This window comes from Thamnophis sirtalis, unplaced genomic scaffold (assembly GCF_051295495.1).
Source record: "Thamnophis sirtalis isolate CommonGarterSnake01/CBP01778 unplaced genomic scaffold, rThaSir2_p1.2 scaffold_1, whole genome shotgun sequence".
Taxonomy (NCBI): Eukaryota; Metazoa; Chordata; class Lepidosauria; order Squamata; family Natricidae; genus Thamnophis; species Thamnophis sirtalis.
In genome coordinates this window covers 69894290-69916294 of record NW_028261381.1, presented here as the reverse complement: position 1 = coordinate 69916294, position 22005 = coordinate 69894290, and the positions used below count along the sequence as shown (strand labels likewise).

The 22005-nt window shown below is 42.5% G+C and overlaps 1 protein-coding gene across 1 annotated transcript; it reads left to right on the top strand.

Annotated features, from left to right (window-relative positions):
* The first annotated feature begins 3502 nt into the window (after positions 1–3502).
* On the top strand, positions 3503–21555 carry LOC148049537 (ryncolin-3-like). Its single transcript, XM_087715616.1, has 8 exons — positions 3503–3726; positions 5478–5615; positions 10180–10257; positions 10503–10541; positions 19322–19455; positions 19908–20037; positions 20380–20514; positions 21250–21555. The coding sequence occupies exons 1-8, from the start codon at positions 3612–3614 to the stop codon at positions 21495–21497; spliced, it is 1017 nt and encodes a 338-aa protein (XP_087571742.1). The 5' UTR covers positions 3503–3611; the 3' UTR covers positions 21498–21555.
* The last annotated feature ends 450 nt before the right edge of the window (positions 21556–22005 follow it).

The window sequence follows — 22005 nt, the reverse complement described above, 5'->3', positions numbered from 1 at the left end:
TTCTCTTAAATGCAGCAATTCGTTAAAACTGCTCCTTTGTGTCACTGTTCTCTTTTGTAGTGATCCCTTTTTTATGTACATGGGGATTGGGTTCAAACCATTTTCCTTCTTCATTTTCCAATTTTTTGGAAGCAGAAATAGAACATCTGTGGCAAAAGAAAACAAAGGTAGTACCAATAGGAATTAGTGCTTTGGTACCAGAGATGGATTGCTCCCAGTTTCCCCTGGTTCGGTAGTGGTGATTCAGCCTGAGTCGTAGAATCGGCAGTGACCCAGACTCCAAACTGATCCCCCAGTCTCTTCTGCTGTTGCCGGCATATTTCTGCACATGCGCAGATTAGATTACAGTCAACTGTGCATATGTGAGCAACGCACATCGGGTGCGTGAGTGAGTGAAGCAAAGCGGTACCAACCGGTACAGGGACCCTCCCCTGTTTGGTACTTATTCATGTAGCACCACTTGAACACCATTGGCATCAGTGGTGGGTTCTGGATTCCGTTCCAACTGGTACAGTTGAAACGGCCCCGGAGTTACCCACATGCATGGGTCTGGTGCAGGCGCATGGCGCATGCATGCATTCTAGCATCAAATGATCCTTCCGCAAGCCTCCGTAACACTCCAGCTTTTCTGCAGAGCGTCACGCAGGCACCATATGCACCATGCGTGTGCAGGTAAGCACCAAAAGCATAAAGTACCGGTAAGGAGCAGGGGGGGCGGGCGAGCCCACTGGAGCACCGTACCGGAACGCTATCCAATGCTCCTGGCAGGATCCGGTACGCTTGTACTGGGGCGTACCGCCTGCAACCCACCACTGATTGGCATTGACAAAATCACCACCATCCAATTGTAAAGGAACAGTTTACATGTTGCAACAATATTGAACATAATCAAACATCAATCTCTGCCTATGATAGGTCTTTGGGAAGGACTCAACAGGCAGATAAAATGGCAAATCCAATCGAATTATCTGACTGCATAATAATATCACATGACGTGATGCAGAATGCAGAAACAATTTAAGCCAGGGGGCTGCCTAATTCCTTTCTAGCTTATCAGAGGGACAATACAGGGATGTGAATAACAAACCATTGTTAATAAAACATACAGCACATTTCAGTCTGTCCCAAAGGCAGATCAAAATGTCAACTTGGCAACCATGATAGCACAATGAAAGCTCCACACTTTTTAAAGCATGCAATGATGTTTGCAAAGGAAATTTATTCATTCAGTCTGTCATTAAAGTTTGTTTTGTCTACCCAACTCTGACTGACCCTTTAAAAGTTAAAAACCGGGGGGGGGGGAGTTCATTTCTAGTGTTTCCCCACACAGACCCCCATATGTCTCTTCTTCCAAGTACCAATTTGCATATAGGTTGTTACTAAAGTAAGAAGGAAAATAAAGGTAGTTCTCAACTTAAAATTTCTGTTGCTAAATGAGACATTTGTTAAGTGAGTTTTGCCTTTCTTGCACAGTTGCTAAGTGAATCCCTACAGTTGTTAAATTAGCTTGGAAACTGAATCTGGCTTCCTCATTGACTTTGCTTATCAGAAAGTCGCCAGAGGTGATCACATGACTCCAGGACACTGCAAACATCATAAATGTGAGTCAGTTGCCATGCGTCTAAATTTTGATCTCATGACTGTGGAGAATGATGTAACCGTCATAAGTGTGAAAAATGGTCATAAATCACTTTTTTCAGTGCTGTTGTAACTTCGAACAATCACTAAACAAACGGTTGTAAGTCGAGGACCTCTAGTCCCTATCTGGAATGCAACTGGAGGCACAAAAAGAATTTGTCTTAACTAAATAAAAACACAGCAACACTGCAAAGACAGAAAAAGGTAAATAAAAGATGCCAATAACAACTCAAATCACAGGAATCAAGGGGACCACATTGCTTCACGAAGCAGCTTATAGGGATGCTTGGTTTAAAGCTCTTGGAGCAAAACATTCCTTGAAAGTTTCCCATTTTGAGTCTCGGATTCACAAGTGAGAGTTTCTCAGCAAGAAAGTTGAAATTAAAATAATTGTTGTCATTGTTTTCTTTTTATTTTAATCTTGTGGTCTAAGAGTTGCTGTTTAGGGGGATCCTTTCATTCACTAACCACCAACCAGCCCTGATTATTGTTGATGTTGGCCTAAGAGACACAAAATAATGTCCTGAAATAGCCAGGAAATGTTCAACAGAAACAGAAGTAAATTACCTTTGGTTAGCAGTTTTAAATGTATTTATTTACTTTAAAATATCTCTGCTGCTTTTCAAAACAGGTTTTTACAGGGCAGATGACAGAACTTAAATAATACCATGTGATGACAAAAGGCTTCTTGTTCAGGCACTTCCAGCTTACCTTTACCTGAGGGATATCATTTTGCCAGGATTCTCTGACTATTAAAAATAGCTTCTTATAATCACATGCTTTTGCCCTCAGACATAGCCACCTTACCTTCTGTTAGCCTCTTCTTTGACCTCCTTTTTTTTTCAAGCTGCAAAGGTTTATCTAGTGACTTTGACCTGCACATTATGTGTAAAAAAAATAAGCTTCACTGTTAATAGTTTCCGTGAGTAACCTGAGTTTATCTGTCATTGGATGATTGATTTCTCTTTCAATTCAAGAGGCTATCAAACATTTACTCCAATCTCCAGAGGTTAAAGGCATTGTTTTAGGGCTGTTATTGCTAACCCAGGAACCTAGCAACCTTTTAATTCTGTAATTATAACTACTGCAAGTGTGGCACAAACAAAAATGGCTTTTTTATTTTAGAAAAAAAATAATTTTATAAAATCAGTGATTTACTATTGGTGAACTACAGATATGGTCAATGTATCATTAATGAGGGATCTTTTGCAGGATAAGATTGTCTGAGGGATTCCTTTTCAGAAAGATAAGAATGTGCTGCAGCATGTCTGTATGTATGTATTTATTTATATATTTTGTCAAACATGTACGAGATAACAGGTATAAACTGTATAAAAATAGACTTGAACACAGGAAAAGGATAAATGGGGACAATAGGACAGGGACAGTAGACACGCTGGTGTGCTTATGCATGCCCCCTTACAGACCTCTTAGGAAAGGGGCAAGATCCACACTAGACAGTTTAAGGTTAAAGTTATGGGGGTTTGAGGATGTAACAACAGAGTCGGGTAGTGAATTCCAGGCATTAACCACTCTGTTGCTGAAGTATGCTTCAGAACCAGCCCAAAAGCAAATATCTTACCCTTAAAACAACAGTATCAGTTGCTTATGAATGTGGACACTTGTCCAACCAGAAAAAGTGCAAGGATTTATAGGATTAGTGATTAAACCAATATGTGTTTGTTTGTTTTTTCTGATACAATGTTGCTACAATGCACATATTAGTCAATATAAGGAAAGCTTGGGTAATATGGTAAACATTGCATAATTCAAGAGTACCCTGTTTCCTTAGTGAACACTGCTGAGGTTGCACAAACAGACATTGCAAAACAGATATGGGCCTATTTATCTTTACCCAGAAAATGTAAATACTTACTGATTTCTCTGTTAATGCAATCATCAAAAGACCACCATATATATAAGAGGCAAGATACCACACATCTCTCACTCAGAGAGAAAGCTGGCAAGGCAAAATGAAGCCTTGGGCTGGTTTCCACCTGATTTTCCTGGTTGCTATTTCGGTGGAGGGTGACGTCTCAAATCGTGGCACTGGAGGATCCCAGGACACTGAAGCCACTTGCTGTGCACGTGAGTTCCAGCTGTCTGAATTTCAGCTTGGTCTTAACCTCTGTGGGGTCCCTACATGCAGGAGCAGAATGTTGGTCCTTAGTTTCCCAATAAAGCCAATTTGTAAAAAAATACTTGCCTCATGTTCTTTTGACTGTCCACAACTACTGTGAGCATGAGGACCCAGATTGTTGGAGACAATATGCTGGCCCTGTAAACCACTTAGAGGGTTCTGTAAAGCACTACAAAGTGGCATATAAGCTTAAATGCTACGGCTACCTAGGCACTGTAGACTGGCAGTTTTGCAGGTAAAGAGATGGCTCAGGAAATAGATGAGGCGGAATTCTGGCCGCAGGGAAGTAAGTTTGCTTGCTTGCTTGCTTGCTTGCTTGCTTGCTTGCTTGCTTGCCCGCCTGCCTGTTTGTTTGGTCAAACACATACAAGATAACATGTACAAGATATTAAGATTAAGCATTTTCTGAGAGTACTGGTGGCTTTTAAAGGTTGGAGAAAGTTGATGAGTTGTGATGCTCTTGAAGGAAAAGGATCCTTTCAAAGCAGCAGCACCTTCAGAATAGTTTTTAAAGATCAAGAAGTTACTTTTTAATAAATAAAAGTAGACTATTGATCTTGAGCTACTAGGTAAATTTCAGTTGATGTTTTGTATATGTGGAACAGATATTAGCTGTGGTTTTGATATCTGTAAAACATGATTAAGATCTTTGCCTAAGTATTTACCTAAACAGTTACATATATATATATATATATATATATATATATAGATAGATAGATAGATAGATAGATAGATAGATAGATAGATAGATAGATAGATAGATAGATAGATAGATAGATAGATAGATAGATAGATAGATAGATAGATATAGATATAGATATAGATATAGATATAGATACAGATACAGATACAGATACAGATACAGATACAGATACAGATACAGATACAGATACACACACACACACACACACACACACACACACACACACACACACACACACACACACACACACACACACACACACACACATATATATATATATATATATATATATATATATATATATATATATTTGTATAGGTAGAAATAAGAACAATAAAGTTCATTTTCTAGATATAGACTGGGCCACATTAATGAACTGTGCTTTATGTGGAAGCCCCTGGTTTCACATGGTATAAAGGGTGTAGACGAGAGCTGGTTTGGTGTAGCAGTTAAATAATCAAGGTAGAAATTGGGAGAACATGAGCTCTAGTTCCACTTTAAACACAAAGTCATCTGACCTTGGACCAGTCCTCTCTCTCAGCTCTAAGAAGAAGGTAAGGTCAAGTCACTTCTGAGAAAGATTGCCAAGAAAGCTGCAGTTGCCAGGAGTCCAGTCTCATTTTAAAGGAAGAAGATGGGGAGAGGGGAGGAAAAAGGATAAAAAAGGAAGAGTGAAAACAAATCAAGGACTTTTTTTTAAAGACGTATCCACTGTTATTTTAGAGAAAAATCCTTGGGGGAAAGCCCCCTAATTTCATTCTCAAATTCTTCAATAGCCCAGGAACAGAAATAATATTTTTGTGGAAAATATGAGTGGAAGACATTTTGTGTCTCTTTTACACCGTAAGCACCTTGCCTTCTGCTCCACCCTGATTTTCTAGCACCTCACTCATGCTATTTTGGTTTAATGTGAACCTATTGCTCCATAAGGATACCATACTGCTTCTTTTCTATTTTTCATGTTCTGTCCTTTTTATGTTCTTTCTCCTATGCCAGAGCTGAAGGCCCTAACACAATGCAGAACGGACAAGATTATTCTCCAAGGTCAGGCTGGGATACCTGGAATTCCAGGTGTGCCAGGAACAAACGGATCCCCAGGGCTAAAGGGTGACCAAGGTCCTCAGGGGCCCCCAGGTGAGTAAAAGCCCATTAATGATGTCATTCCAGGTGATTCACAGCAGCTTATTTGCTGTCTTTCCTTGCAACAGTGGGAAGCAAACTTTGTATTAATAAAGTTTGCCTGGAAAAGGAGAAGTCACTAGCAGAGAGACAGAAGCAATTCTCTTTCTCCCAAATGCTAGATAGGATATGAAAGTTGCATGTTCTTTCAGTCAGGAAAAGGATTCTTAAGATCAATGTCTTAGCATAGTAGTCAGGAGATGCTTCTTTGGTTCTCTGGTATTCTGGAAACTTTTTAAAGACAGGTGGATTAGGTCATTTTGCCGTATGAGTTGTTCTTATGTGTAAATATGTTTTATTTTCCATTTTCATTTCGTACAGTCACATATATACTGTGCATAACCGGAGCTATATAACATTAAACAATAATCACAGCCATTCTTCTTGTCAACAATACTCCCCAAAATATAAACCCAATGTACCACTTCGACCCTCCATACACCCTTTCTTTCGGCCCCCTCCAACTTTCCTTCTTCCCTCCAACATTCCCCTCTACCCTACTTCCTCTCCCCCTCTTTCACTCCTCTATCCCAATACACTCCCTCCCTTCCTTCTCACCCTCCCTCCTATCCTCTCTCCGACCCTCTCTACCCCTCTTTCTTCTTTCCCTCTACTCCTCCCTTCGGTGTATTTCTACTATCTATCAATATATTCAGCTTGTCCTATTTTTACACTAGAATTAAAGAGCAACAGTATACAAGTGCAATCGTATTACTTTAAAATCTAGCACATATTATATTTCCCCCCTCCCCCCTAAGACCCCACCTCCCTCCCCCCCCGACTTCCCAGAGCCCGTACACGGTGTAGCTTTTTAACAAACACAGTCTAAAACATATTAAAACAAAGGAAATTAAAAGAAAAAGAAAAATCAATAAGATCTCTGCGTTGAACTCAGCTTCTTGCTGTTGCATAAACTTTAAGCAGTTTATGTCTAAACCCTTAATTTTTTCCCCTTTGTACAATTCTGTAAAAAAATTCCCAAAATGCCTTTTGAATCTCCTCCTGCTGAAACACCTCCTTCCCTCTATAACACAATTTGAATGCATTTCGAATTTTTCTTTTTTTCCTAATCTGATAAGCCAACCATCTGCCCAGTTTATTTGCATTACAAAAAGTGTTGTGTTTTACATATAATAAACTAGTGGCTACCTGGTCAGAGATCAACATATCAAATTGGGATTTTAATATAGTGATTGCTTCCTTAGCCTTTGTATCGCCTGGATTCAATGTTAACTCCAACTCTTTCCCTTTAATTTCCTCTTCCAATTCTTTTCATTTTTGCCCTTGTTTGTGTCTATGTATTTTGTTTATATTCATCAGTACTCCTCTCATATATGCTTTGCTTGCATCCCATACAAATTCCATAGATGTACCCTTATTCATATTCAGAACAAAGTATTCAGATAACAATTTTTTACAATCATTAATGTACTTTTCATATCTAAATAAGTTTTCATTCAACCTCCAGGACCTTCTTGCCTGCACTACCCTTCCCAATTCCATCCAAACTGGGTTATGAGCCGAAAGGACCCTCGCTGCAATCTTTGTCTTCTTCACCCTAAAAAGTAAATCATTAGTAATTAATATAAAATCGATTCTTGAAAGGGATTGATGTCTACGCCGTTCCAATCACCCAATAGTATACAAGACTTAAAGTCCCACTGTACTAATTTAGCATGAAGATTTCTATAGAATCCGTCTTGCTGTTGATTAGGAGCATAAATTCCCAAAAGTAATGTCTTTTTCCCTTCTAAGATTAGGTCTAGTGCGATATATCTTCCAAAGGGATCTGCTTCAATTAGTTCAGCCTTAATGTCTTTTCTTAAGTATACAACTATACCATTTTTCTTTCCCGTAGCAGAGGTCACAAAATGTTGACCAAGTTTGGGGTTAAACAAATATTTTTGATCAGTTGATTGGATATGAGTTTCTTGCAGACAATTTATATCATTCTTGAACTGTTTGAGATAGTGAAATATTTTCTTTCTTTTCTGTGGAGAGTTCAGTCCATTGACATTCCATGTCAAGATCTTAGTTGTCATTTTTTGTTGCCTGAAGCTTTTTTAGAGCCTCCTACATGGCCTGTTTAACCTTTGGTCTAGCTCCTCCCATGGCTTCTGAGCTTGTTGCCATAACTCCTTGATCAATGGTCGGTGATTGTTGAGGTTGTTGCATTGTAGCTTGTTTTTCCATTCGTCTGGTAGTTATACGGCTAGGTCTTTGTTCCATGACCCCTTGCCCTTCCGGGATGAGGAAATGGTGCGTTTTGTCTGGTAGTTGTGTGGTTTGCTGTTTATCCTGTCCTTCTCGTGGTCTTTCTCCAGATCCAGATGATTCAGGGTGTCCCGCCTTCAGAATCTTGTGATAGAAATCTCGAGCTTTCCATACAGAGTTGAGACGATATCTTTGCTTGTCAAATGTAATTATAATACCAAATGGCACATCCCATCTATACTGTATCTGACGGTTTCTGAGTTCTTCCACTAAAAAAGCATAATCTCTCCTGGCTCTTAGCATTTGAGGTGGTATTTCTTTCAAGACAATCAAATCCTGTCCGCCAATTTGAAGCCTGGTGTTATAGGACTCTTGTAGTATCATGTTTCTGAACTCTCTTGTAGCAAAGTATATAACTACATCTCGGGGGAGTTGCTTCTGTTTTGCCACCCAAGAATTAACGCGATAAATTTTTTCGATCTGCCAGTCAAGGTTGGACCCCGGTCTTTCCACCAGACGGTCAAAAGCCTCTGAAAAAATCTGCTTCAAGTTCTCCTGTTTGTCTTCGCATAGCCCCCCTAACTCTTAATGCAAGCTCCATCTGTCTGTACTGTATCATAATAATTTGTTTTTCAGTGTTTTCAACTTTTTGTTGCAACACTTCAGTTTTGGATGTCAAATTAGTGTTGGCTTCGTTAAGAACCTCTAGCTTATCTTCCATTTCAGAAACATATTCTGTCAATACAGTTACAAGTCCCAGCATATCATCATTTATTTTGGCAATCCTAGTATCAAGCTTATCATATAAGTCTGCCTTAAACTCTTTCATCTCGTTCTTCATCTCCTCTCTGAATTCTCTGAAAATTTCTAAATTCTGCTCTCTAAATTCTCTAAAAGTTTCCAAAAAAGTTCTTTTGTTAGCAAATCTCCAGTAGGGGGCATAGAGGGTGGAAACTGCAACTTTGTGCCAGGTATGGGGAATGTGCTCCTAGGAGGAAGTTTCCCAGGATTTAATTTTGATGCCATTATATCTTTTCTTCAAGCAATTAATCAAACTCTACTGGCCCGCTGTGCAGCTTAGGAGAAAAAAAAGTATTAGATCACCCCTTTATTTGTTCTTAGGGGTTTTTCAAAAGGTTTCAGAAAAGGGTGTTGTGACAAAGCAGCTCGGCATATTCAGCGCCATTTTGGACTTCTCTATATCAAAAATATATATTAGCAAAGTTAATAAGAGGAAAGTCTTGTAAACTCTTCAGAGAAGTGAAACTAAATAATAAGATACTGCAAGCCAACAGTTCCTCCCTTTTTGCAGAAAGTTTGCAAAAGGTTTCAAAAGATTAGCATTGTAACAAAACAGTTCAGCATATTCACCTCTGTTTGGAATGTCTCTATATTAGCAAAGAGTCTTTTAAATTTTTTAAAAGTTGATAAGAAAAAAGTCTTGTAAGCTCTTCAGAGAAGTGAAACTAATTAGTAAGAAACTGCTGGCTGACTGTTCCTTTGATCTTTTTTATCACTGTTCTTTGCTGAAGAGTTAGGAACGTGGCATTGTTACAGTTACGGAGAATGCACAATCGCCATTTTAGGAGCTTATTTTTAAGGGGGAAAAAACCAAGTGCAGGAAGGGAGCTCTTGTAAGAATGAAGCTAGGATTTTTTTTAAAAAAAAAGGAGATAAGGTTCTCAGGTACGGACTCTGCTTGTATTAATTTCAGATAAATATCTCAAATATTGTCCTAAGTGGAGGTTCCTTACTTTGCACCGTTATAAAAACAGCAGGGATTTCTGGCACGGAGATATGATTCAGCCTCAGTTGGCCCCCCTTTCATTCGCAGCAAAAAAAAGCTGCAAACTTCAAAGAAAAGGCTCTTACCAGCTGGATCTCTCTCTCACTCTTCTTTGCCTGAAGAATGAGGTATCTACCAGGTATTTAGGCCGATAACGCGGCCAGAAACCCGGGGGCAGCTCAGTTAAGCTGCCGCCATCAGCAAGGTCCCACCCTGTATGAGTTGTTCTTATGCACATGAACCTTCTTCCTTTCAAAAGAATCAACAATGCTATCAAGGATTTGTTGGTCACTAACCTACAAATCAAACATAATTTCATACAAATCAAGACTCCTATGAGCCCTGAGCTAAAATTTGAAACCATCATCAAAATCCAAACAACTTTCCTCTTTGATTGCACTCTGGAAGCTGTAATATTCTCATCAGTATAATGTCTGGCTTCAAAAGTCTGTTGAAGATGTATTTTGATGCTCCTAAGCTGGTCTTTCTCTGCCTCCTCTTCTTCTTTCTCTTCTTCAGGTGAAAGAGGATCTGCTGGGATAACTGGAAAAGCTGGACCGAAAGGAGACAAAGGAGATAAAGGTGATACTACTGATTGAGATCAAAGATTGTGCAAGAGCTGGATCAAAGGGGAAGCACTGGCCCACCTCTATGTCACTGATCACACTTTATTTCATGGTCTCCTTGGTTGAACTGTTTGTAATACAGAATGAAATCATGATAGCAATCCATCACTATGCCGAACAGACAATACACTGGCATACAAGAGGTTATTCTTATCTAGGAGTCTTATGAACCTTTCTGTTTGCCCACTGCACAATAAATTATTTTTTCTTTTCTTACAGGAGAGGCCTGCAGATTAGACAATTGTCCACCAAAAGGTATGCCTTTTCTTCCTCTTTCTCAAAAGCTTCCTAATTGGGTTGCTTCAGTCTTTCACTTAGATGCTAGCTGGATGATTTTGGGAGCTGAAGGCCAAGAAACCTGGAATCATCAAATGCAGAAGGCTTTCTTTGCTAGTCTGAGCCCTACTGGGCTTTTATAACTAAGCTAAGATGCCTATAAACCTGCCAATCAACTACCTTTGACCTCGCACATTCCTATCTGGGCCAACTACAATTTCCATCATCCACAGCAATCTATCTATCTTAATGGATACAATGTACAGTATTATCAGTCACTTAACTGACTGAATAATTCATGTTGGATAGGATATTTCTTTTAGCTCCACTCTATTACATTTCTAAGCAAGGTTGATAGTCTTCTGCGAAGACTGCGGGAGGTGGGAGTGGGAGGCACCGTGCTACGGTGGTTCTCCTCCTACCTCTCGGACAGGTCGCAGTCGGTGTTAGTGGGAGGGCAGAGATCGTCCCCAAGGCCCCTGAAATATGGGGTGCCGCAGGGTTCGGTCTTATCCCCCCTACTATTTAACATTTACATGAAACCGCTGGGAGAGATCATCCGTAGGCACGGGATTAGATACCATCAATACGCGGACGATACTCAATTGTATCTGTCCGCCCCGTGCCAAATCAATGAAGCGGTTGACGTAATGGACCGGGGACTTGAAGCCGTCATGGACTGGATGAGGATTAACAAGCTTGTGCTCAACCCAGAAAAGACCGAGTGGCTGTTGTGTTTTCCTCCCAAAAATTCGGCCATTAATCCAACACTCAGGCTGGGGGGTCAAATTCTACACCCCTCAGAGAGGGTACGCAACTTGGGAGTCCTCCTGGATCCACAGCTGTCATTCGACCATCATATAGCGGCTGTGACCAGGGGGGCATTCGCCCAGGTACGCCTGGTGCGCCAGTTGCGACCCTACCTGAACCGGGAGGCCCTCACAACAGTCACTCGGGCCCTCGTGATTTCTAGGCTGGAATACTGCAATGTGCTCTACATGGGGCTGCCCTTGAAGAGCATCCGGCGACTTCAGCTAGTACAGAACGCAGCCGCGCGAGTGATTGCGGGTGCACCCCGATTCACCCGCATTACACCTATCCTCCGCGAGCTGCGCTGGCTACCTGTCGATCTCCGGATGCGCTTCAAGGTGCTATTGATCACCCATAAAGCCCTACATGGCAGTGGATCTGGATACTTGAGAGACCGCCTTCTGCCAATTACCTCCCTACGACCTATAAGATCTCATAGGTTAGGCCTCCTCCGCATTCCATCGGCCAGCCAGTGTCGGCTGGCAACTACAAGGAGGAGGGCCTTCTCAGCAGCGGCCCCGACCCTTTGGAACGAGCTCCCCGTAGAGATTCGTACCCTCTCCACCGTCCAGGCCTTCCGCACAGCCTTGAAGAACTGGCTCGCCCGTCAGGCCTGGGGATAAGGACCACTACCCCGCCCGAATGTTGTATGCATGTTGCGTATTATTTTATTATGTGTTATTGTCTTAGTGTTGTATTCCCCCCTCCCTGGTTTTCTGTGAGCCGCCCTGAGTCCCCTCAGGGAAAAGGGCGGCCTACAAATAAAATCAATTCAATTCAATTCAATTCAATACTCTCACCAAGTTGTTACTTCCAGAACTAACCCTAACCCTAACGCTATCTTAATGGATAGAGTGTACAGTATTGTCAGTCATTTAACGGACTGAATAATTCAAGTTGGAAAAGCATATTTCTTTTAGCTGCATCCTTCTAAACAGCGTTCATATTGTCAATACACTCACCAAGTTGTTATTTCCAGAACTTTGTTACAGAAAGCGTTGGCAGTCAGTCAGGTATAAAAGCAGTACAAGTTATTAACGTAAGCAAGTGGAATTAGTATAAGCAGATGATAAGAGCTGATGACTCTTTCTTCCTATTTGATTATTTCCTACCAAAATGCCTGCAATTAGAATTAAAAGAACTTTTTAAGCCACCTGATAAGCTATATTATATATATAATATATTATACATATTATGTATCTTTACAGAACGTCAGTAAATATTTAAAGCTATTGAGTCCTGAGACTTTCCATTCAATGTGGAAATCTGTCATTTCTTAATCTTAGAATGAGAGACTTCTCATGGTCTGGGAAAAAATAAAAACATTTTAGTGAATATACACCATATAAAAGATAGTAAGATATAAGAAGAAATTCAAAAGATACTGTTGAAAATCCTTCAGAAGAGATTACATCCTCATATATAAAGAGGAATAGCTATTGAACTGACACAATTCAGAATACATAGGGCAACATGAGATAATATACATAATAGGAAGGTGGAAACATCAGGAGAATGTTTCTAAAAGTTCTACTAAAACTACTTCAAAGCTTTTGTTAGGTGGCAGCTGTGGCCATGAGCATCTTTGCATAGGTATATGTCCTTTCCTTCAGCAGGAGTCTGTCAGCACTCCTTCATTGGATAATCAGGAAAGAAGACCACAAGACTCCATTGATAGAAATCAAGTGTACTTTTACTAATTATAAATGAACAGAAGCAAAGCAAAGCGAAGCCTGATTATTTAGGCGCGAAAGTGAATAATATATTGTATAATATTCCCCTCCCCTTGGCACCCCACGTACAGTCCAATCATAATTCTCCCAAGTGTCAGGTGTGAGATAACTTCGAAAGGCATCACCAGGCTGGAATGCTAATGCCGTTGGCCTTGGCGGGAAACACTCCTCCTCCACATGCGCAGTAAGGTGGACAGTTCAAACTCCAGAATCTTCCTCCAGCACAACAATCAGTCCCTCCCAAATACCATGCCGCCCTCCCCATTTCAATGGCAGCCGAAGCAGCAGCAAAGCAGAGGCTGACATCTGGCCCTCCTCCGGAAAAAGGTCGTCCAACCTGGAAAACGACAAAGCACAAACAAACAGACGAACAACAAGAAACGGAAAGCGAAAAACAGGGGGGGGGGGAGAGAAATCCAGGAAATAAGGGAAAGCTAAGCCTTGTTAGGATAAGCCGAGTAGAATTGGCGGATCAGCTCAGGGGCTCAGACATGCGATTTGTGAACCCACTCGGCATGAGACAGGGGAAAATGCTTCCAAGCCACTAGGTATTGAACACGATTCTGCCGTCTGCGAGAGTCCAAAATTTCTCGAATCTCAAAATGCTGTTCACCATCAATCAACAGGGGGGCAGGTGGCGGATCCACCGGCGGGCGTAAAGAGGAAAAGCGAAGAGGCTTAATGAGATTAATGTGAAAAACAGGATAGACACGGTTGAGGTGTTTAGGCAGCTTCAGGCGAACTGACACAGGATTGATGACTTTGACAATAGGAAATGGGCCCACATACTTAGGCCCTAACTTCTTGGATTTCTGGGTAGTTTGAAGAAACTTGGTGGACAGATAAACTTGATCACCCACTTTGTAATCAGAAGGCCTAGAACGTTTCTTATTTGCCTGTTTCTTATGTGCACGATGCGCAGCGTCCAAAGTCCGAAGTGCCAAAGGCCAAACATGCTGAAGACGATCACTCCACTCAAAGAGAGATGAAACCTGTGGCTGCTCACGAGGAACTTCAGGAATAGGAACAAAATCCTGTCCAGACACCACCCCGAAAGGGCTGAAACCAGTGCTGCTATGCACAGAATTGTTATAAGCCACCTCCGCATGTGGTAACAAGTCCACCCAATCAACTTGTTGGTAGTTGATGAAACAACGTAAATACTGTTCTAGAACAGAATTAGTCCTCTCACAAGCCCCATTAGTCTGAGGGTGGTGGGCGGAGCATAAGCCCTGGGCGGAGCCAATCCGTTTAAGAAATTCCCTCCAGAACACCGAGGTGAATTGTACGCCCCTATCTGAAATGAGATGTGATCAGGCACCCCATGTAAACGGTAAACGTGAGAAACGAACATTGTTGCGAGGGCTTTAGCAGAAGGAATCTTGGGGCAAGGTACAAAATGAACTTGCTTGGAGAACAAGTTGGTAACCACCCAGATAACGGTGTGCCCCTGGCTCTCAGGAAGTTCGACAATGAAGTCCATAGAGATCTCCCTTCACAGGGCGACGGCGAGCTACAGACTGGAGCAAACCCTGCGGTTTTCCAGGCGGGTGTTTAGCGGCAGCACAAACGGGACAACTGGTGACATAAAGCTCAATGTCCTTTTTCAAAGAAGGCCACCAAAACTGCCCTTTCACGAGATGCAGCGTTTTCACGAACCCAAAATGCCCCGCCATCCTGGAATCATGAGCCCGTTGGAGAACCACCAGACAAAGAGAGGCAGGGACGTAAAGTTTCGTCCCAATCCATGGCAAGTCATCCCTCATGGTGCATTCATTTTTATGCTGCTGGAACCAATCGTCATGAGCAAGGGCATTCTTGAGATTGGAGAGAAAATCCTGGGACATTTCCACCTTAGAACATGCCTGTTGTCTAGTAACCACAGGAGCAGCGAGGCTTGATGTGGGAACAACCGGCTGGATCACACTTAGCTTAGAGCAGTTGTACTGAGGGAGCCTGGACAAAGCATCAGCCATGAAGTTCTCCCCCACCCCCACCCCCGGGATGTACTTCAGGGTGAAATTAAAACGATTGAAATGCTGAGCCCAGCGCATCTGCTTAGGGGAAAGTCTCCTGGGAGTTCTCAAAGCTTCCAATTTTTATGGTCAGTCCACACTTCAAACGGGTGCTTAGTGCCTTCTAGGAAATGGCGCCATGTGGCTAAAACCCAACAAACAGCAAATGCTTCCTTCTCCCAGATGGCCCAATGCCTTTCAGTGTCAGTGAGTTTGCGAGAGGTGTATGCACAAGGTTGTAATTTACCTTGATCGTTGGTCTAAAGCAATACGGCCCGCACCACCACGTCGCTGGCATCAGCTTGAACAACAAATGGTTTGTCCATGTCCGGGTGCTTCAGAACCGGTTCCTTGGCAAAAAGTCATTTTAACTTCACAAAAGCAGCTTGACACTCCATGGTCCAATCCAACGGCTTGCTAGGTCTGGGTTTCGGCCCACCTTTGGACTTCAACAAGTTAGTGATGGGAAGAGCTATCTTAGCAAAAGAAGGGATGAATTGGCAATAGAAATTGGCAAAGCCTAAAAATTTCTGTAACTGTCTGCGCGTACGAGGCGCCTCCCACTCAGTGACCACTTTAACTTTAGCGGGGTCGATCTCCACACCCGCGTGGGAGATACGATATCCAAGATAGTCTACCTTCTCCTGATGAAATTCACATTTGGACAATTTGGCATAAAGCTCCGTGGCTCGGAGCTTCTTCAGCACTGTATGAACCAGCTTGATGTGTTCATCACGTGCTTGCGTGTAGATAAGGATATCGTCCAAATATATGATAACGCCTTTGTAAAGATGGTCATGCAAAACCTCATTAATCAATTGCATGAAGACCGCAGGCGCCCCCTGGAGGCCAAAGGGCATCACACGGAACTGGAAACAACCCAGGGGACAGTTGAAAGCTGTCTTCCACTTGTCTCCCTCCTTAATACGGACTCTATAGTATGCCTCCCGTAAGTCCAGTTTAGTAAAAATGTGCCCCTTTCCCAGCTGGGCCAGCATATCCTTCATCAGTGGCAATGGATAGAGGTTCTGGGCTGAGACAGAATTCAAATTTTTGAAGTTCACACATAATCTGAGAGAGCCATCTTTTTTTCCCCTGAATAGCACAGGAGCAGCCACCTTGGGTTGAGCTGCCTCAATGAAACCCCCCTCCAAGTTCTTGTCAATAAATTTTCTCATCTCCTCCATCTCCCTGGGCGACATAGAATATATCTGGGGTTTTGGAAGCGCCACTCCAGGTAAAATTTCGATGGTGCAATCAGTGGGTCTGGGGCGGGGGAGCTTATCAGAAGATTTCTCACTAAAAACTCCTCTTAGGTCCCAATATTCTTTCGGAATTTTTTCTTCCCCTTCGATTCTCTCTTGCCCCCTGGCTGCCAAAGTGGGGTTGGAGCCAGTAGGCTCTGGGGCTTCAACCTCTCCACCAGGGGCTGCGCTAGTGTGAATGCGTAGCCACCCCTCCCTCCAGTTAATGCGAGGGTTCCATTTATGAAGCCGGAGGAGTCCTAAAATAAGGGGCCGGTCCATCCCAGGTGCCACAATAAAAGAGATTAACTCTTGATGGGTTCCCATCTTCATTTCCAAGGGCTCAGTATAAAAATGGGCAGGGCCCCCACCCACAATGGAACCATCAATTTGGCAAAAAACAATAGGGGTTTTCAAAGTCCTCAATTTCAATCCCAGTTTCTCCACCATCGCTGGACTAATCATACATCGGGAACAGCCAGAGTCCAGCAGAGCTGAAAGCGTAACCATCTCGCCAGCAGATGGCACCCTTAATTCAATGGGGATCAACATGGGGCCTTTGTTTGAACTCACCCAATGATGCAAGGTGTCGTCATCAGATTCATCAGAGGAGCTGGCGTTAACGTCCCCCTCCTCTTCATTCGGCTGGAAACGCTGGGGAACATTCTCAGCAGCACATGCAGTCTCTCTCTTCTTACCCGGGGCCTTGCCTGCCCTCCCCTCCCTTCTGGGAGGGGGTGGAGCGGTTTGAGCCAGTTAAACGCGGCAATCCACGGCGTGATGGCCTTCCTTCCCTTCACTTCTGATGTGAACCGGGGGGGTTTTGGCTGATGGGGGGGGCGACCCCTCTGCATCTCCCTCTTTCATGCGTTGAAGTCTGGCCACATCTAACTCAACGTCTGCTGCATTTTCATACCAAGCAGCAACTTGGGGGGGGAAGGTGTCTGTTAACCCATTGCTGGTAAATGTTTTCATTCAGTCCCAAGGCAAACTGATGTAATAAAGCCTCTTCTGACCATTCCCTCATGTAGGCTGACAGCGGTTGAGAATCCTGCTTATATTCAGCCACCAGTCTATTTTTCTGCTTTAGGGCCATAAATTTCACCTTCCTGCGTTTCTCAATCAGCAGGTCATCAAACCTCCTCTTCATTGCAGCCATAAAGTCATTAAAATTCCTCAGGAGAGGGGAGTTGCATTGGTGTAAGCTCCCCATCCAGTCGGCTGCTTTGTCTTCCAATGAGAGTAAGACCATTCTTACTTTCATCTCATCCGTTTCTAAATCCGGACCATAAATTTCCATATAATTTCTAATCTGTATGACAAATAACCCTAATTTTTTGGGATCACCATTATATTTCACTGTTAAGGGAGGGACTTTTGCCATTTGGCGTCGCTTGCCCCCCCCCTTGCTCTTGCAGCAGCCCTGGCTGGGGGGGAGGCTGGTTCTGGGTTTCCTTGCTCCCAACCTCCCTCGGCCTCTTCACCCTCCCTTAAGTTATGCATGGAGTACCTTTGTTCAAATTCTTCCGCTTGCTCCCTTTCCATTGCTCTCCCACGGGTCTTGCGCTCGGATATAGCTTCCTCAAGGAGCTGCTTTGCCTGGGACAATTTGTAATCTTCGTCCCCAGCATCATCCCATTCAGCTGATTTCTTTTTTGGTCTCCTTCTCGCGACCCCTGCATCCAACTCCTCAGATTCCTCTTCATCACTCACATGCAAAGACATTCTTATTCTTCTTGTGAGAACACCCCCCTCGGTATGTTGTAGCTCCTGGTGGGGTGGAGTGTGAGACTTCGCTTAAATGTCAGCACTCCTTCATTGGATAATCAGGAAAGAAGACCACAAGACTCCATTGATAGAAATCAAGTGTACCTTTACTAATTATAAATGAACAGAAGCAAAGCAAAGCGAAGTCTGATTATTTAGGTGTGAAAGCGAATAATATATTGTATAATATTCCCCTCCCCTTGGCACCCCACGTACAGTCCAATCGTAATTCTCCCAAGTGTCAGGTGTGAGATAACTTCGAAAGGCATCACCAGGCTGGAATGCTAATGCCGTTGGCCTTGGCGGGAAACACTCCTCCTCCACATGCGCTGTAAGGTGGACAGTTCAAACTCCAGAATCTTCCTCCAGCACAACAATCAGTCCCTCCAAAATACCATGCCCCCCCTCCCTGTTTCAATGGCAGCCGAAGCAGTAGCAAAGCAGAGGCTGACAGAGTCCCTGCAGGTGATCACTTATGCCCTGATCACTTTATAATTGAACAGTAGTTCAATAGTAGTTTGAACTACTGTTCAAATAGTTAAAGCACTCTACATAGACCTCCCCTTGAAGACTACCTTGAAACTACAGTTCTTTCAAAATAGAATGGTACAAGCAGTGATGTGATCACAGCTATGAGAGTGGCATTGGCTGCTAGCGGTTTCAAAACGCTTTAAAACTTTGTATGGCATAGAACCTGGTTACTTGAGGGCCAGCTTTTCTCCCATTGTGTCGGCTTACCTCCTAGTTTCTGGCAGAATGGATCCTTCCTATTACATATTGTCCTCACACAGGATCTAAGAAGTATGAATTCTCTGAGACCATGACCTTCAGTGGACAAAATCTGGCTGGCTGGGCAACAAATCATAACAATAACACTTCTAGAAAATTGCTTACAAAGCGCTGAAAGACCAGATAATAACTTGGTAAACATTTTGAAGTGAAAATAATATTTTTAAAGTGTAGCAGTCCTGAAAGATATGAAGAATCTCTTTCTAGAAAATATATGTCCACAAGTTTTAAATCTTACTCAGATGCATATGCTTACTGGATGAAGAGAAAGAGGAATGACGGACTTTGTAGTAGTCAAATTAAGAATGAGTTTTGGATAGTACAAACTCATTAACCAGAGGCTGAGGATCATTATGATACTTGTGGTTTGCATGTATCAACATTCCCTATTCTTTCCCTAGAGACTGAAGCCAGAAACTGCAAGGACCTCCTGGAACGTGGGGAGACCCTGACTGGCTGGTATACAATCTACCCAACCAAGGGAAACCCAATGCTGGTTTTCTGTGACATGGGGACTGATGGAGGAGGCTGGTTGGTAAGTGGCAGCCCAAGGAGGAGGAGGAGGAAGAGATGTCTGAATGCATCAGAAGAGCAAAAAAACCCATGTTACTATAATTACTCTTTTAAACAAGTAGGTGCCATGCTATCCACTTTGTTATAAAATAATAGCGGCTATTCAGGGACCCATCAGTCTTCTCTCATCTGAAGAGATGGGTGGCGGACAAGTTACAGCCCCAAAGCTAAATGAGACTCCCAAGTGTCCTCTTGGGAATTGAGCCAAGACAGTAGAAGGCACAAAGATGGTCTCAAGGAGTTGCTGCCTCATTATGACTTCAAGAGGAGTCATAGTTCTATTCAAGGTCTTTTGCAAAACAAGACTGAAAGGCACCCCCCCCCCCCCCGGCCACTTCAGAAATGGCCTAAGATTAAGGAAAGCAGCTTCTCCATCAAGCAGATGCTGAGGTATCGCTCCCTTTCTCTCCACAGCAATTCCAGAGGCGGCAAGATGGGTCTGTGGATTTCTACCGTGACTGGGAATCATACAAGAAAGGATTTGGAAATCAAGGATCAGAATTCTGGCTGGGCAATGATAAGATTCATCTTCTCACCAGTTCTGGTAAACCCCAAATCTCCTCTTCTACTTGGTACTCAATTTGATAGACATTGTCCTTTTCTACAGATAATGCTTATCTTTATCAGAATTAATACTAGCAGATCGGTACCCCTCCTCAGTGCCATAACCAATTGTATGTACATAGAAAATTAATAAACGATTGACTTTGTAAAGGTAAAGGAAACTTCAGAGGATCACCAGAGGTTTTGGATGGACACATGGATCATAATCCCACCATGATCATGTACATGGGGAATGAAAGGCTACACAATGATTAGCAGGCTTCCTTTCATGACTTCTGCACCTTAAGTAACTCTCTAATAGTATCTTTCTTTTGTTGTGCAGGAACACATCAGTTGAGGATTGACCTGGAAGATTTCAATAGTTCCAGAACCTTTGCAATATATTCCAGTTTCAGAATTGCAAATGAAAGTGAAAATTACAAATTAATATTGGGTTCTTATTCGGATGGCAACATGGGTGAGTAATACAGAAAATGCCTCTGCATTTGAGTACCTTTTTACAGTGAATAGAACAAACATAAATAGTTATTTCAAATATTGAGATGGACAGAAAATAAATTAAATCATAGAAAAACTGGAGAAGATAATAAAATACAAAGCCCTCAAGCAGAAATAGAACATCTGTGGTAAAAGAAAAGGTAATACCAATAGTAATAAGTGCTTTGGTACCTATTCATGTACCACCACTTGAACACCATTGGCATTGACAAAATCACCATTAGAAAATTGTAAAAGCACATTTATTAGAAACAATTTACATGTTGCAACAATATTGTAATACAAACAAACATCAATCTCTGCCTATAATAGGTCCTTGGGAAGGACTCAACCGGTGGATAAAAATGCCAAATCCAATCTAAATATCTGACTGCATAATAATATCACATGACCCGATGCAGAATGCAGAAAAAGTTTAAGCCAGGGGGTTAATTCCTTTCTAGTTTATCAAAGGGACAGTATGGTGGTGTGAATATGAAGAGGCAGCCCTTCAATTGGTCCAGAGAGCAAAATACAATCCCAGACTCAGGGGATCTAGGAAATTATGCATATAAACCAGATCCTCTATCATTTATATTTGATCCCTTTCTAATTCTTAGTGGTGTAGGAACATTTTTCATTGGTGAAATACCCTGCAGGTTTGCAATCCTGGAAGACATGAATTTAGTGCTTGCCTGTGATTTCCTCCCTTTAGGTGATTCTCTCTCAAGACACAATGGCCATCCGTTCTCTACCAAAGACAGAGACAATGATATCCATGATGTAAATTGTGCCATACGTTACAAAGGAGCCTGGTGGTACCATAAGTGCCACACTTCCAACCTGAATGGCCTGTATCACAAAGGGGAACATACCTCTTTTGCTGATGGCATCAACTGGGCTGCCGGAAAAGGGCACCATTATTCCTACAAGTATGCAGATATGAAAATTAGACCACAATAAATGAAACCACAGTTTGAGAGATTTTTCAATATGACCCAAAATGATTATTCTTCTCTATTCTCTTAAATGCAGCAATTCGTTAAAACTGCTCCTTTGTGTCACTGTTGTCTCTTGTAGTGATCCCTTTTTTATGTACATGGGGATTGGGTTCAAACCATTTTCCTTCTTCATTTTCCAATTTTTTGGAAGCAGAAATAGAACATCTGTGGCAAAAGAAAACAAAGGTAGTACCAATAGGAATTAGTGCTTTGGTACCAGAGATGGATTGCTCCCAGGTTGCCCTGGTTTGGTTGTGGTGATTCAGCCTGAGTAGTAGAATCGGCAGTGACCCAGACTCCAAACTGATCCCCCAGTCTCTTATGCTGTTGCCGGCATGTTTCTGCACATGCGCAGATTAGATTACAGTCAACTGTGCATGTGTGAGCAACGCACAGCGGGTGTGCGAGCGAGAGAATCCTGCACAAAGCAAAGCGGTACCAACAGGAACCCTCCCCCGTTTGGTGGCTAT